Source organism: Centruroides vittatus, unplaced genomic scaffold (assembly GCF_030686945.1).
Source record: "Centruroides vittatus isolate TY-2023 unplaced genomic scaffold, ASM3068694v2 contig_329, whole genome shotgun sequence".
NCBI lineage: Eukaryota > Metazoa > Arthropoda > Arachnida > Scorpiones > Buthidae > Centruroides > Centruroides vittatus.
This window is the reverse complement of record NW_027122113.1, coordinates 493,165-510,195: the sequence shown is the minus strand read 5'-3', so window position 1 is coordinate 510,195 and position 17,031 is coordinate 493,165. Positions and strand designations below refer to the sequence as shown.

Here is a 17,031-nt window from a genome sequence, read left to right as displayed (position 1 = left end):
GGATCACATTTCTGCAGCAAGATTTTGAAATACAGTATATTGTAATTTTAATTTTTTAAGTATGACAGCCTGATGGCCGAGTGGTCAAGGTGGCAGGCAGCCTATTCAGACGGGTTGAAAAAATCCACAGGAATTTTTTTTTTGGGGGGGGTGATCCGACCGGATATGTCAGCTCTTGTCTGTCACACCATCCGGCTGCTCCATTGTGGGCTTGCAAAAAGAGGCCCTCCTAGTGCCCACAGGGCGGAAAGAGTAAAAGGGGGGGAATGTTTTATTTTTAAATTAGTCAAAAAATTTGTTATTTAAGTTATTTAGGAACAAAACAAAACTATTTTAAGCAATATCTCTTTTAATCAACTGTATACACTTTCTAGTTATCAATTACAACATGTATACTTGCTACCATTTAGTCATTCCTGATGATAATTTTTGTATTTATTAACAATATCTTCAAAGATGACTTTAAAAAATACTATGCAGCTAATAAAACTAATTATAAACTTGCTCAACAAAGAATAGTGCTGCTCTACTTAACATCTTTTTTAAAGATCTTCTGATTCAAATTTGACTTCAGAATAGAAATTTTTGAAAAAAGTTATAATTGAAGTTCTTGGCTGGAAGGCAATTTCTCGAAATATTTTTTGATGATTTCATCTGAAACTTCATTGATGGTGGATGGTTTCCATTTTGGACTGTTGTCTTTATCGATTAACACTAAAAGATTGGAAATAATTAAATGTTATGCAAATTTCAAACTGTTTTACAAAATATTAAAATTATCATAAAATTAATTTAATCAGTTAAGATATTTTATTTGTATTTATAATAATACATCAAAAATTTTAAAGTATTTCTGTGTTTATGTAAACAAAAATACTTTCAATAAATGTTTTAATTACCATATTTTATGGAATATAAGATACAACTTTTTTCTGTAAAAGACTAAAAAAAAAATCACCTTGTGTTATAAATAAAGTTCGGATTCTGACATGCTAACGAATTTTCCTAACAGACTTCAGTAAGCTAGTGTAACCTTCATCTAGCCAACTCTTGAATAAAAATCTTATTGTTTAATTAAACATATTATGATATTTAACATATTTATAATATTGATATAATATATATTATTACAATTTAAATGATTTAAAATGTAATTATTGTAAATATTAGTTAGATAATGTGAGACAATTATCAATCAATCGTTCATCATAGCAGGCCTAGGAGTGCTATTTCCCCTTTGAAAAAGTGAGAAAAGTGAGTTGAAATACAGAAAAAGTGAATAAAAAGTGAGTGCAATAGTGACAAAACAAAGTGAAAACACAGAAGGAAAACTCAGCAAAACAGCAGTAAAAATTGTTATTTCTTTTTATTCTGTTATGGTTAAACACATTTTAAAAATTTCTGTATATACTGTAATATAGTAGCCACTCGTTATATCGCGTTTTTTTGGTCCCCTAAATTTTAAAAGCATTTGAGTCAATTAATTTTAAATTACCAATTACCACTGAATTTCTATTTGCAACGAAATACGAGAAAGAGCTAAATATGCAGAACAGGTGGATAGATCGATTGTCATTTGTTTCCTTTTGATATAAAAGTTGTTTATTTATTAGTTTTAAGTACAGTCTCCTCATTTACAAGTTTCTGTGAATTCGAAATTTCATACATTTATGTGAATTAACGGTATTGCGTCAATTCACATAAAGGTGTGAAATTTCGAATTCACCGCATAACGTGTAAGGAAAAGATCTCTCTAATTCTGAACGAAAACTTCTAAAATTTTTATACAGTAGTAACTTCATTTTGCTTTTTAGAGAATTTTTACTCTGTAATTTTATAAGTTTTGATGTTCTATTATATATTCAATATTCATTTTTTTTAAATTTTCAATTACAGCATTTATAATTTTTATTGAAAAATATAAACTACACGAATTTCTAATAAGCGATTTATATAGTACTGTATAATAAAATCGCAATTGATGTTTTGTTTTTATATCGACAGTATTTGTCTTTCAATGTCATTGTTAAAGAAACAATGCTAAATGGGCGTTCATGGTTTCGATGTTTACGTAAACGTCAATTAATTCGATATAACCTACGAATAAAATTCAGGATTGAAAAACTAAGCTTATTTTATATCAGAAACACTTGCTGATGAAAGAACAGAGATTCCATAGCATGTATAATCTGTTTAGTAAAAGCCCAGAATTTTTATTACTCGGTTATATCGCGTTTTTTTTTCTGTTTCCCGATAACCAGTGGCTTCTGTATTTCCAGTAAACCATGAATACTTGAAAAGTCTTTGGCTTCTGTAAATAATCAGTCATGAAAGATGATGTTCTTTTATTAAGATTATTCTGCATGTTATCAACTTCCTTCTATTTCGCTTCCTCTTGCTTTTGAACACTTAACACTAATAAGCATCACACGTGCTGCTTGTACTTCATTCATGTTCTTGCTGTTAATAGCCTTCTCCAGTTTTTTTGTTTGCTGCTTCTAACAAAACTTAGACTGTCGCATGTATTTCATTTTCTTCTACATTTTTCTGGTTTAAACTCAGTTGCCGTTCCATAATCTTCATGTTACGAACAGCTTTCTTTTGTTGTTCTTCAAAACATTTCTGTGCTCTTTTTTCCGTTTCTCTTATTCTTTTAACTTCTTTTCATTTTCCAATCGTTCTTGATAATTTCTATGCACCGAGGAAGCTAATTTCAGTCGTCCTTTGCAATAGGTACAAGGTGTGGGCTTTGGTCATACATGTTTAGTCCCTCCTTAACAATCAAAAGTGAATTAAGCATTCTTTCCAACACTGATGCTCTATCAGGAGAAAGTGCCCGGCATAAAATTGATCCTCTCATTCATGGGAACGGGATTTTCGATGCTGATTTCACTAATTTGGCTATTCTCGGATATTTATCATTATCAGAAACTGTTTATTTTTTAATGCTTCGAGATGTGTAAATATTGATTTCCAAATAAAATAATAAATCTGAAATAAATATACTCCAAATAATATAAGTAAAATAATATTTTATTAATGATTTCATAAATAACAAAAAACTTTTTCCTGCAGATGAATAAAAACCAACATCGTTGCAAAGTTGTTAACCTTTGGGAAGCCTGTGAAAATCTTTCTCACAAGCAATTACGTGTTGTACTTTTTACAACACTTCGAATATTTTAATTTATTTGGTAAATTTTATATGTAAATATGAATTTACATTTTCGTTTACTTTTTTAGTCTCTCAATTAATGCACAATTATAATCGGCATAAGAGAAGATTAAAAAATGGATATTTCACAAGCAAAGTAATCACACATTTTATGAAAATAACACTTACTATATGGAATAATTATACTTGTAGTCAATTTAAACATACATTTATGGGAAGATGTAGATGTGATTTAACGTTAACAATATGCTATGAAATCATTAAAGTAATTTTATTAAACTCAAGTTTATGAAATTATTTAAAGATAAATCAAGTAAAAAAATATTTTTGTAAACGACAACTCCATAACCCGATTGTTAATTAAAACCAAATAATCTGCCAAATTATTGGGCTATAACCAGGATAACTAAATGGTCAGAAACGAAATCTTTTTTAGTGGTAGGAGGTTACGCTACTATCTCGTGTTAATTTTAATAATTATATATTTTGAATTTAAAAGCGGCAGCAGTGTTGTCAGCTTGAGAGATTAATCCCTCTGCGTAATGTGCTTTCCCCTGCAAAAGGACTTTAGTGATTTTCTTAGAAAACAGCCAAAACTGCAGGGATGCTTAGAATACTTATTTTTAAACTCTGTAGAAGGAAATGCAATTCGGATAAGGTAGATTTTGGCGAATAATGAAAATATGGCATGAGTACATAACTTTACTCAACACTGGCTTCTGAATTTGTAATGAGAGGGATTTTTTAAGTGCATAAAAGATTTTTTTAAATACGTTAAATAAATTTTTGTTTTCTATAACCTAACGACACTGAGCGGGCAGTTGCAATTTTGAGTCTGCTCAGGGCCGCGTATTTTCTTCTAAAAAATTCTATTCTGATAGTCCGATAATTCGGCAATTCGTTTGGCTTTAAAATTATTTTTGGTTTGCCCCACATCTTAATTAAGCACGTGAAAATGACCAAAAAAGTGAGAAAAGTGAGAAAATGACCTGAAAAGTGAGAAAAGTGAGGATACTTCAGAAAAGTGAGTACAAGTGAGAAAAGTGAGCGACTCCGAGGCCTGTCATAGACATATAACTCTTCAATGTGGAGCATTAATCTTATCTCAAGAACATTATATGTTTCTATCTATTTATGTTATACCTTGCCATAGTTACCATATTATGCAGGATGACTTAAACACACTAAATAGTTTTCTTAAATATTCCATACTGAAATGGGGGTGTCTTATATGTCATAAAAATACAGTAATGTAAATAACTTAACAATGATTAAAATCTTCAGAGTCCTATTTATAAAGATAATATTCACAGAATTCATATACATATAATTGAAAATTTGAACAACTGAAACTAAAAATCTCATTCAAAGCGTGTTTCTCTGTAACTGTGATATTGAATAAGGAGTGCTATATTTGCACTCCCCACAAGGATGGGAGTTTGCATGGCATCCAAACCAATAAATAGCCACTACCAATTACCTTTATTCCAGTGCAATTGTATTTTGTTATTACATAGCAGATGTAAGTTATAGCCTGATAAAATATTTGTTTAAACCCTGCATATTTACTATACTTCCTTTAGGATATCCTCATCTTGATGCAACAAAGAGGCTTGCATGCTTCAGTGATTTCAAGAGCTTTGCTGGTAGGAACATAAGTTCCTGATAGAGTTATCCAACTGCAGGTAGGGTAGGTGAACAAGCCAACCTGGATGAATCCTAATCTTCCAGTTGGCAGTTGTGCATAACAATTATATTGGGTTGTTCGGAAAGTAATTTCGTTTTTTTATTACTAGAGGAATTAGATGTATTTTTACCAGCCAATTTTATTTTAAACCAGATTTTCATTATATACTTCGACAGCTGACATTTTAAGGCTTATTTGTAAAAAATTTAGTTTGATTCTGTACAATTGTTTTTTTTTTCGGTGTCCCATCAAATATGGAAAATCAAAATCATCATTTTCAGCATATTTTGCTTTTTTATAACCAAAAAATCAAAATGCTGTTCAAGCAAAAAAAAAATTGTGGTACATGTTTGGAGAAGATGTGTTGAGAGAAAGACAGTGCCAAAACTGGTTTACAAAATTGCATTCTGGCAATTTTAATATTGAAGATGCACCACGTTCTGGATGACCAGTTGAAGCCAATGAAAACAAAATAAAAGGTACTGATTGAAGCAATCTGCCATATAACAACATGTGAAATCACTAAGAGATTAAATCTGTTAAATTGAACCGTTTATTATTACTTAAAACAAATTAGTTTCATTTCAAAGCTCGATACATGGGTTCCACATGTTCTTAAAGAGAGATGCTCTCTATGTTGGGATTTAAAAAAAATTTTTTTTTTGAGCTTTTACCAGATAATTTAACAATTGATTCGAAAGTGTACTGCCATCAAGTAAACAAATTGAGTAATATCATCAAACAGAAAAGGCCAGAATTGATCAACAAACAAAGTGTAGTGTTTTACCATGATAATGCCAAATTTCACACAAGTTTGGTAACTCGTCAGAAACTGTTATAACTTAGATGGGATGCACTAAGCTATAACAGCTATAAGCTGTAAGCTAAGCTATAACAGCTATAAGCTGATACACCAACCATATTTGCCAGATCGGGCACACTCAGATTATTACTTGTTCCTGTCTATACAAATTTTTTTTAACTGTAAGACATTTATTTGAAATGACAAGGTCAAAAATCACTTGGATCAGTTTTTTGTAAACAACGATCAAAACTTTTATGAATGTGAAATCATGCTACTACCAGAAATGATAACAGGTATTTGACCAAAATGGTCAATGTATAATTCAATAAAATATTTATTTATTATAAGAATATTGCATTTATTTTTTCACGGAAAAAACGACCCTATATCATGTATATCACTTTCCGAACAACCCTATATCATGTAAAAAGTCTAAAAGTTACAAAACAAATGAAAGAACTTCAGAATGAACAGAAATTTTCAGGAAAAAATATTGGAATAGTAAAAAGCTCATGAAATTCAGAACAGAGAAGTCTTTTCAGACCAGGTATTATACATGACAAGAACTATCAGGTGAATTGGAATGAATATTACTGTTGTACAGGAAATAAGATGAACAGGATATGACATTAAATGTGAATTATATGTTGATTATACAGAGGAAATAATACTACTGAACATGAATTTGGTATAGGTTTTACACTGGAAAATTGAACCCCACTTTGAACTTTAATGTAGTAGGCAGGCATGTTAGTTACATCTGCATCAAAGTCAAATGAGCAAACATGTCCTTTGTCTATGGAGACTAAAGATTTTTATGTAAAGGAAAATTTTTATGATGCTTTAATGAACCCTCATCCAGAAGTTCCGAAAAATGATGTATTTGTATTGCTAGGAAATTTTTATATGAAAATTGGGAAAGAGGATACTTAAAAAAACATAATTGGAAAAGAAAACTTGCATGATACTTCAAATGACAATGGAGTCAACTTAATCAACTTAAAAAAATTTATAAAAAATACGAGGAAAAACCCTCAGCCTGTTCCAATATTAGAGATGATTCACAGATTCAAACAATACTTATCATAAGGAAAGGATTACTTTTTACAAATTTTTTTAAATTGAAATTTCCAGCCCCATTGGATAGTTTTTAAATTTTTAAAAAATTTTATTAACTGTATTAACCAACTTAGCAGCAGCCAATAGTTTAATTCTTAGTAGTACCAAGCTAATGAAGAATATCTATAAACAAACCTAAACCTCTCCAAATGAAAATACTGTGAATCAAATACTATGTGACCACATACTTATAAATAAGAAATATAATTAAAATATCCAAGCTGAAACAAATTTCAACACAGTAATAACAATACCTTAACTTACTATTCCAGCACTGTTTACTCTTCCAACAAACATTTTCTGTTTACTTCATAAGTCTGCCTCAAGTCTGCACTAAAAGCAGACATGAGGCAGACTTATGAAGTAAACAGAAAATGTTTGTTGGAAGAGTAAACAGTGCTGGAATAGTAAGTTAAGGTATTGTTATTACTGTGTTGAAATAAGAAATATGGAAGTAGCACACAGAAATAAGAAGTTTCACAGATGCAGAATTGAAAATCTAACTACTGTATTTATTGAAATCCATAAAATCTAATACACCCTATTTTAAGAGAACATACTAAAATCTGACCAATTCCAGTATATACAGTAATACTGAAAAGTATTCAAGTCATTTTATGTAACTTCTACACCATTAAAGCAGATTTTTATTATGTTTAATTCAAAATGAAATCATTTGACATCAATTTTCAATAATTGAGTAGTATATGAATAATATAAAAATTTTAAATTTTTATCATTTGTACTACTTTCATTATATGAGAATTTATTATTTTAAATTTCATTACATTTATCTTTCAATTAATATTTCGAAGTTCTAAGAGTGAGATATAAAGAAAATAATATTAAAAATGTAATGGATTTTCTTTAAGTAAAAATTTTAAATTACAAAAATAATTAAATGAATAAAATCTTGAACTTAGTTTATATACATGCTAATAAATAACATCAAAAAATTATTTGATTTTTCAAACAGCTACAAAATATATATTAACCTGCTCTAACACCTTCAAAAAAGTCATGATCTTTAATAAAACGTTGTGATAATCTATATTCCATATTTAATGCTTCCTGAAGTGTCATTTTTCCTCCTCTCTTAAGTTGATGGAATGTAACTTTTAATGATGTTGGGGACTAAAAATAATTTATGTAATAAAATAAAAGGTTTAATATTAATTTCATAACTATTTACATAAACTTGTATGGTGCAATCAAAAAACACTAATAATTTAACATCAAATTAAAATAAAAACCAAACCACCAAATAAGAAAAAGAAATTTCTAAATGTAAAAAAAGAATTTAATTATTTAAAAGTTTAAATAAAAACTATTTAATTAAGATAACAATTAAATTTTTATGCTTTGAAAAAATGTTTTATAATCAAGGAAATTGTTAGCATACAAAAAGTAAGAAGTTTCACAGATGCAGAATTGAAAATCTAACTACTGTATTTACTGAAACTCATAAAAAAAAAATTCATCTCAATCATTTTCAATGTATTCTTTTCTAAGGAGAAGGGCATTAACAAAACATCTTAAAAGTAAATAAAATTTAAATTATATCATATATTAGAGCAAGTCAGTAAAAGAGTGAGAATAAATTTATTACTCACAAAGTACATTAGTCAGTGTCCAAGTTAATATGGCCTTTTCCCAAGTACTCCCCATTGAGTTGTAGGTATTGGTTCAACATGTCTGCTAGTCCTGAAAGATGTGCTGAAACCTCTTTTGGCATCATCTTATGACTTCTGAAGAAGTCATAAGATGATGCCAAAAGAGAACTACTTATGACTTATTCAGAGTGACCATTGGTGAGCTGAAACACTGACTCATGGCTCCAATTTCAAATGAGGAAACAAAAAAAAATGTCACACAGCATAGTCTGGGCTGTTTACAGAATGACCGCATTTGACATTTGATGGTTTGATATACATTTTCCATAGCCTAAGGCCAAGATTGTTTGGTTTATAGGAAAGTTAATGGTAATTTCCTTCTTCAACTACAGTGGAATGGTTTACCAACATGAAATTCCCCTGCATACAACAATTACTGAATATTTACTGGTATCACAAGACAGTTTTGAAAACCGTGGACAAATAAATCTGACAAAAAAACTCTAAAATTCATATCTGGTTGGTGCCTTTACAACAATAATGCAAGCCTTCATGTTGTCAATATTGCTCCCAATATTTGGCTTCACAAAACATTGAATGTGTGCCATACCCTCTATACAGCCTACATCTTGCTCCATGTGACTTTATTGTTCAATCATCTGAAATTGGAGCTGTGGGGCCAGTATTTCAGCTTATCAACAACTGTTCTGAAAAAGTCAGAAGTTCTGAAGATGATGTCAAAAGACAAGTTTCAGCATGTTTTCCAGACTGACAGATATGTTGGGCCAAGTGCATATAGCTCAATGGGAACTACTTCAAAAAAAGCCATATCAACCTGGACCCTGCTTAACATATTACATGAGTAATAAATTCATTCTCCCTCTTTTTTAATTTGCCTTTGCATATTTAATAAATAATAAACATTTATGAGTTACTTATGAAATGAATATCTTTTTAATAAATAATTACATTTGTAATAAATTATTTATAATTCCACTGATTTGAAAATTTTAATTTCAAAGTAGTTGTATAAATTAGATTTAAAAATAAATCATGTACAAACCATTTTACTCAATGTTTCCAATTGTTTCTTTGACCATTCTGTACCATCTTTTTCTAGATTCTGGAAAATAGCTTCTATACTATCACCAGCAAATACATTATTAATTTTTCCTTTATCATGTTTTAATGCAAATTCTTTTTTATGCTCATTTTCACACTGAAATAAACAATGAAATTTTAAAAACAAAGAAATAATTCACAAATTTACACTTAATAAAAATAATTTAAATGCTACAAATTCAAATTTTTACTATTATATGTAATTCATATATGCTAATTTCAATTACAAAATACAATACTATTTTATTTACATTTAAATAAATTTTGTATTAATATATTAAAATTCAGTCATTACTTAGCATTTTCTTAAATGTTTTTATTCTATTTAAACGTGTAATATTTAGATATTTAACTAGAATCAAATTTACAAAATGTTTGATAAAATCAGTGCCGTTTAATTGTATAGTGTTTTGATATTAATATTCTTTTCACAATAAGTTTTGAATGATACTTCTACAATCAAAAAACAAAGTTGAGATTATTTAGAATATTATAGAATAGAAATAATCACCTATTGATCTAGTAATAGTCTCTTTAATCCAAAAAATTGATGGTAGACTGTCTCACAGCTCAACAGGTTCAAACTCCTTTATTGCCTTTGTACAAATGCATTTCAGATTACAATTTATGATTCCAATTACAATTTTCTGGATTAAAGAGACTATTACTAGATCAACATATAATACAGCTACCATAGAAAATATAATAAGAAATAATCACTTTTATCTTATTAATCATTGTAAGTGATTGGATAAATCAAGTTGCGCTTCATTCTATGCTAAAAATTTACAGAAATTTATAATAATTCCTATAATTCTATAATGATTAAACTTTTGTAGTGAAAAAAATTGTGATTAATAACAGAGAAACATTTTTTCCAATAAAATTAGAAGAAAAAACTGTATTTATTAGAAAATCAAAAATAAATATCATCATCAATATAACTGATATAAAAAATGCAAAATGTTTTCATAAACTGGAATAAAAAAAACTAAAGAAAAATACAGAGATTGTGAGACAAAATAACAATAAATTATTTTACATTAAAATCTGTTCCAACACAAAATGACTATTTGTATGTATTGAATTAAAATAAAGGAAAAAGAAAGAAATAGTTTCTTTGAAAAAATTTTAATTACAACTAATGAACAGTATATGAAACCTTCTACAATGATGCAAGAAAACATTCGATAGTTAAACTACAGGATATTATAATTAACTGACCATACTCAGAGTCTGCTGGAGCCAGCTCGATAGACACATGTTGATGAAGCCACCAGGCTTCATCAATATCTACTATTCACACTACAGGAAATACATTTCTGAAAACAAAAATAAGGTGCTTCAAGAACTTTGTAGTGATGTGATGTTATGCAAACTACTGTAAAAACAACATACCTAAACTATAATTCTCTGCCTCAAATGAAGACCAGAATAACATAACAAACCGTCAATATACCCACAAAATGCTTCATGCAACAATTGACCATACCATATTACACTTCCAACATGGCTCACCAAATGAATATGTAGTGTAGAATAACATATTGCTTTACTGATTTATGGTTTTTGTTCTTAAACTGCCATATTTTCATCTAATAGCAAAAAATTTGAACTAATTTTTGTTTAAACTTTTCTGTGGGAAACCATAATATTAATGTGTTATATCCTCTATAAGCCAAATTTGACATGCTTGTAAAGTTGCTCTGATTATTCAAAAAATCCAGTTAAACTGATCAAATTAACTTTACTTTTTCTTTAGAGAAGTTCCTTTTCTGTAAAGAAAAAATAAAGCTAATTTGATCAGTTGTAACTGGAATTTTTGAATAACTGAAGAAACTTCACAAGCATGTCAAATTTGACTTATAGAGAATATAACATTAATTTTTGTTTACCATGAATCTATTCCTCATGGTGCAAATAATATGTATACCAACTTTCATCAACATATGTCCATTAGAACCCAGTTTGAATAGGGTCAATTTAATTATAAAACATCCTGTGTGTATGCTAATTCATATACTATGAAAAATTTGTACATCACATTTAAAAGAGACTGTGTCAACAATCTTTAAACTAGTATTAAATGTTAAAAGTATTTTTATTCCTATTCTTCCAACCTTAATTCTTAAATATTTTTCAAAACCTACAAGCTTTAATAACAAGAAGTAAATTCATTTATTACAGATAAAATGTATTAAATGTTTGTGTTTTAAAATATTTATATTTAATTTTTTCTATTCACATTGTAAAAAGACAATAAGTTATTTTAATATCACTTAAAATTTGTTAGAAAAATCATACTAATTATATTTTAGTATCCATTTAAACTTACTTGAAAATCAAATTTCAGCAAAACCTTATCAACAGTTTGGAGAGTTGGATTTGGGATTCTGAGCAGGTCACTTTCTAAATCTTTTAACTATAAAATATAAAAGATTAAAACAAAAGATTATATTTAGTTTACCAAATATTTAATTTTGAATAGTTTTTTTATAATATACAAACCCTTTCACTAGAAACAAAATGAGTTGCAATTGCAGATTTAAGAACATCTCGACCAGACAGTCTAAATCCAGTCAGAGCCAGGTATAATCCAAGTTTACCTGGCAAACGTGGTAAGAAATAACTTCCACCAACATCAGGGAAAAAGCCTATAAAATTTCATAGTTAAATAAATATTTTGTATAATTTAATATTGTAATTTTGTAAAAATTTATTAATATTTACTTTCTGAGTTTTTTAATTAAATTCTCTTATATATTTTTATTACAATAATTATGATTGCAAACAATTCATATTCATTTAACAGTTTTAAAACAAATTTTTAAAATTACCTATATATTAGTGAGAAAATTTAATGTATTATAAGAATTTCTTAATTGCTAATGAGCAAATATTTATTTTGACATCATCACTATGCTGGGCTGCAATTTTTAATCACATTTTTTAAATTTATTTAATTTAGACTAGGACATCTTGCAACATTGTGATAGAATTGAGGTGGAGCTGGAAAGAAAAAAGTGATCCCTGCATTTGTAAGTCACAGAAGAGATAATCCTTACACCTAATGGACAGTTGAACTTTGCACTTGCTGCCACAAAAGAGGCAATCATCCTACCTGTCGGCCATGGAAGACATGATATCTTGCACTGGCCAGGTACAGAGAGACAATCCTTACATTTCCCAACACAGAGAGATGATCCAAGAACAGAGCAATTGCTATTGATTGCTTTGTTCTTGTGTTTTGATGGTTTCTCGCACCTATTTTCTGTTAGTCGCATGCAATGCTGATTTTATTTTTGAATTTATTTCCTAGGCCTAAATTCCATTAGAAGTGCTCAGTCGTATCAGACAGCACAGACATTGTCACTTTAATTCCTTTGTATAAGTCAGGAACCCCTATTAAACGTATTGTGTAATCACTGCTTATCAAAAAGCCTTTGTTGGTAAATTTTCATACAAAGTAAGGTTTTACTATTGAATCTCTTACTCATCTTTTAACAGAACCTATGTGATACATGTTGAAAATGCTTTTCAGTGTAAAAGCAAAACATTCAATTGTGTAAAAAGTATACCTCAACATGTTATGTGAATCATGAAAAATTCTCCTTTATTTGTTATTATTAATATTATTCACTTTTTTTAGTAGCATACAAATTTAAACTAATATTATATATTGGTATAATGGTATTTTCATTCAACAGTTTTTATTACTTTTAGTACCTAATACTACTAGTATTAGGTACTAAAAGCAGCTAATATCCTAATCAGTTTTTAATACTAAAGTAATAAAAACTGATGAAGGGTATGACATCTAAAATGCATTTTCTTGTAATTAATATCAATAAAGTCTGAATTCATCCATATTGTCTCCAGTGTTCCTATATGATAAGTCCATACAAAACAATACTATATGCTTGAAACAAAAACTATTAACAATAACATATAATTTCTACAGAATGCATTGTAAAAGTTCTACTAAAATTTTTAAAATTTCTAGAACAGAAATTTTTTTTAGAAATTTTAAAAATTTAAGTAGAAAACAAACAAGAACAATGCTAATAATTTATAAAACATTCCTCTGCAGAATAAATAATTCTCCTAAATCAATTTTTGGTTGAATGAATTATACTGATATTCCAAGTGTAAAGTTTTCAATTTATTAAATAATTAAATTCAAAAAATGAGATTTAAATAATAAAGTATTTTTCTAGTTACTGATTATGCAGTAATTTTCACATTTTTAAAATTAGTTATGATCTGTTGTACAGAAATTGCAAAGTATTGTCTGATTTTTATTTTTTTTTTTGTATTGTATGGATAGCTAAACACTAAAGATTCCAGTAGCCACAAAAAAGTAGGAGACGGCAAATGGCAACTTAGATCCATTCAGTTTGCAAAACACTGTATTTAATGTATACATTTGTTTATTTTAAACAAATATGAATATTAAAATTACACATGCATAGAGAAATGATACAAATTTAACAAAAAATATTCTAAAATTAGATACTTACCAATTGCTGTTTCTGGCATTGCAAAAACAGTTTTTTCAGTGGCAACTCTGAATGCACCATGGACAGAAAGACCAACACCCTATAAAAAATGTTATTTAATAAATTATAATTATCAAAATAAATGTAGATATAGATATAGAAGTAAAATAGTAATAACAAATAAATATAATTGAATATAGAAAATAAACTAATTTATTTAATTAACATGTTAAAAATTGCAACTTCTACACATTTATACAATACAAATGTGTAGAATTTGCATATAATGAAAATGAATAATGAAATAAATAAATGAAATAAAAAATATTTCTAAAAATTTGTACTTGTTAAGAAATGATATTTGTGATTACTGCAATGTATAGGCATTTCATTATTACAGAATCAACAATATTTGTATATTCCTTAAGATAAACAGCCCACCAGTGGCCAAGCGGTTCTGTCACTAAACACTGGGAGTTCGGTTGCAGGTTCGCGTCGCGCTCAGATGGGCTGGCCACATGGAGTTTTCTGGGTTTTCTCCATGTTTATAACACCTGAATAGGGGCCAGTTTCCCTTACAAGACCTCCCAGAAGGCATTTCCCCTCGTGTAATATCGCGTCCAAGAGAAGGCAATGAGAAAACACTCTGGATGTAACTTTCCATAGATACACCTCGGTGCACTACTAACTACTTACTAACTTATGTCAGGTGTCGCCGACATCAGGAATCTGATATGGCGTACAAAGAAGAAGATAAACAAAATCAGATCCTTTTAAGTCAACATAAAATATAGTATTTTTTATTATTCATATATTAAAATTACAATATCCTTATGTAGACTTGTTTATTGAAAAGTTAGATTCAAAAATTCTGTAATTTGCAAAATACATTTCACAAAAAATGCAGAAAAATTTTGTAAAGAGAAATTTTAGCTTCCAAAAGTGAACATGGAAAAAAAATGACACTGTACAGCAGAAAAGGTATTTAGAAAACAATTTTGGACAAATGTAACTATTAAACAAACTGATCACAATTATAAAATAGAATATTTTTTCAACAGAGAGGACCTTTACATGAACATAAAATAATTCAGATATCATCTCATGAATTTATCAATTAATACAATAGATTCAGTAGCTACTGTTTTATATATGAGAAACCAGATATACTGTATATAATGAAAGCATATATAAAAACAAAATTACAATAACAATAATTAATAATTAATACAACATCTAATGAAAATATAGAACAACATAACTGTGTTAATATTATGTTATATTCAAGTAGCAACATTTTTCTGTTATGAGATATTAAATAAAAATTTAAAATTAAAAAGCTTAATATGGTATCTCATTCTTAGAAAATTCTTAATAAAATGGATAATAATGACACATCAAAGATATAGTACTTGTAGGGAACCCGATCTGAATCAGTGGATTCCACCCCGTTGGTTCATCACACAAAGCTAAAACAGTCAAATACTTCTATACAAAAATAACTTTATTTCACTCTCAGGGACCACCACTTCACCCTTCCTCTCTCTACCGTGTCCCGAACTCCTCTCTCTGTTCCTCTTTCTGCCTTTTTCTCCCTCGGTTTTATGGCCCTTTGTCTCCTATTTCTTATGACTCTTTATTACCGCGTACAAATGAATTGCACCCGTTCTGACAAAACCACAACTGAGGGAGGACGAGAAGGTCCGATATCACTACAGTACTATTTAACAAAAGTTGTTAAATAGTACTGTGTTAACAGATTCCAAACACCTGATCATGATGTATTATTGAAAGTATCAAATTTCAAGTTGTTTTCTTTTTTGTGATTTAGCATTTATATAAGACAGTTTTTTTTAAATAGTATATGTAATAAAATGTTTTAGTTTCCTGTAGTCCTATAAGTTAGAGATATACTTTGTCTATACGAAGGGTGTATACTCAAATATTACTCAACTTTACTGTGTTATATCTTTAATTGGCAATGCCAAAACTCATGAGATTTTTTATGGTTATCCCTAATTCTTTTCAATATTGTAAAATTGTTTGCATAAAAAATTTGATAAAATGGCACTGCACAAAAATCAGGATGTGAAAGTGCTTTCCAAACAGGGATTGACTTCCAGGGAGATCATGAAATAACTAAAATCTAGCTCCATTGCTATAAGTCAGAATACAGTAAACAATATTATTAGTTCTCATACAAAAAACAATGGAATGCAGAAAATGGGAGTTATTTAAAATTTCATTCGAAACCTAGGCCTGCATGCTGCAAAGTTAATTTTGAAAAGGTCTGTAAACTACTGTCTATACCAAACGCTCCAAGTATCAGAAACATTGTGAAACAATTGGAACTTGCTAGAAATTGGAACTGCACAAAATATAATTCATAAGGAATTGAAAGCAACAAAAGTACAGAAGACTAAAGTACATCATCTTTCCACAGAACACAAACAAAATCACAAGACAAATGCTCACAAACTGTACAAGAGACACCTGGCAGCAGGTAGATTGAAATTTATGGTGACATTGGATAAAGCATATTTCTACTTATGCTACTGTAATAGAGTTTGGAAGATCTGTTACTCTTTTCCTGGTCAAAATATTCCCGAAATTTGTTTGACAAAGTGCTACAAATGCTGGCCAGGTTTTATGATCATCGATGGAATGATTGAAAGAGGAACACTTCCTCTTATAGAAGTCCCAAATAAAGTTAATGTAAATGCCAACTATTATATCAGCAATGCATTGAAGCCATATTTAGAAAGATAAGTTCTTCACATGTACCCAGGAGAGATGGTCGAAACTGTTTTCCATAACAAAACCTCTTCTCACACTGCAAAGAAAACTGAGGAGTGTATCAAACATCTGAAAGCTTCTACAGAATCAAATTATATATATATATATAACAGGATACAGAATATTCCTACTAAATCACTGGACATCAGTCCTTTAGACTTCTTTGGTTTTGGATTACTTAAACAATGACTTTTCCACCAACATGCCTTAACTTT

At 28.8% G+C, this 17,031-nt stretch overlaps 1 protein-coding gene across 2 annotated transcripts in view; it reads right to left on the bottom strand.

Moving 5' to 3' along the window:
* Positions 1-329: 329 nt before the first annotated feature.
* Positions 330-17,031, bottom strand: part of Hibch (3-hydroxyisobutyryl-CoA hydrolase) — a 36,181-nt gene continuing 19,479 nt past the window's right edge. For both annotated transcript variants that reach the window (XM_067268473.1, XM_067268472.1), the window contains exons 7-12: positions 14,042-14,120; positions 12,030-12,175; positions 11,857-11,943; positions 9,463-9,618; positions 7,782-7,920; positions 330-714 (exon numbers count right to left, since the gene is read on the bottom strand). In XM_067268473.1, the coding sequence (XP_067124574.1) occupies positions 596-714; positions 7,782-7,920; positions 9,463-9,618; positions 11,857-11,943; positions 12,030-12,175; positions 14,042-14,120 (726 nt within the window). In that variant the 3' untranslated portion in view covers positions 330-595. The remainder of the gene's footprint in view (positions 715-7,781; positions 7,921-9,462; positions 9,619-11,856; positions 11,944-12,029; positions 12,176-14,041; positions 14,121-17,031) is intronic.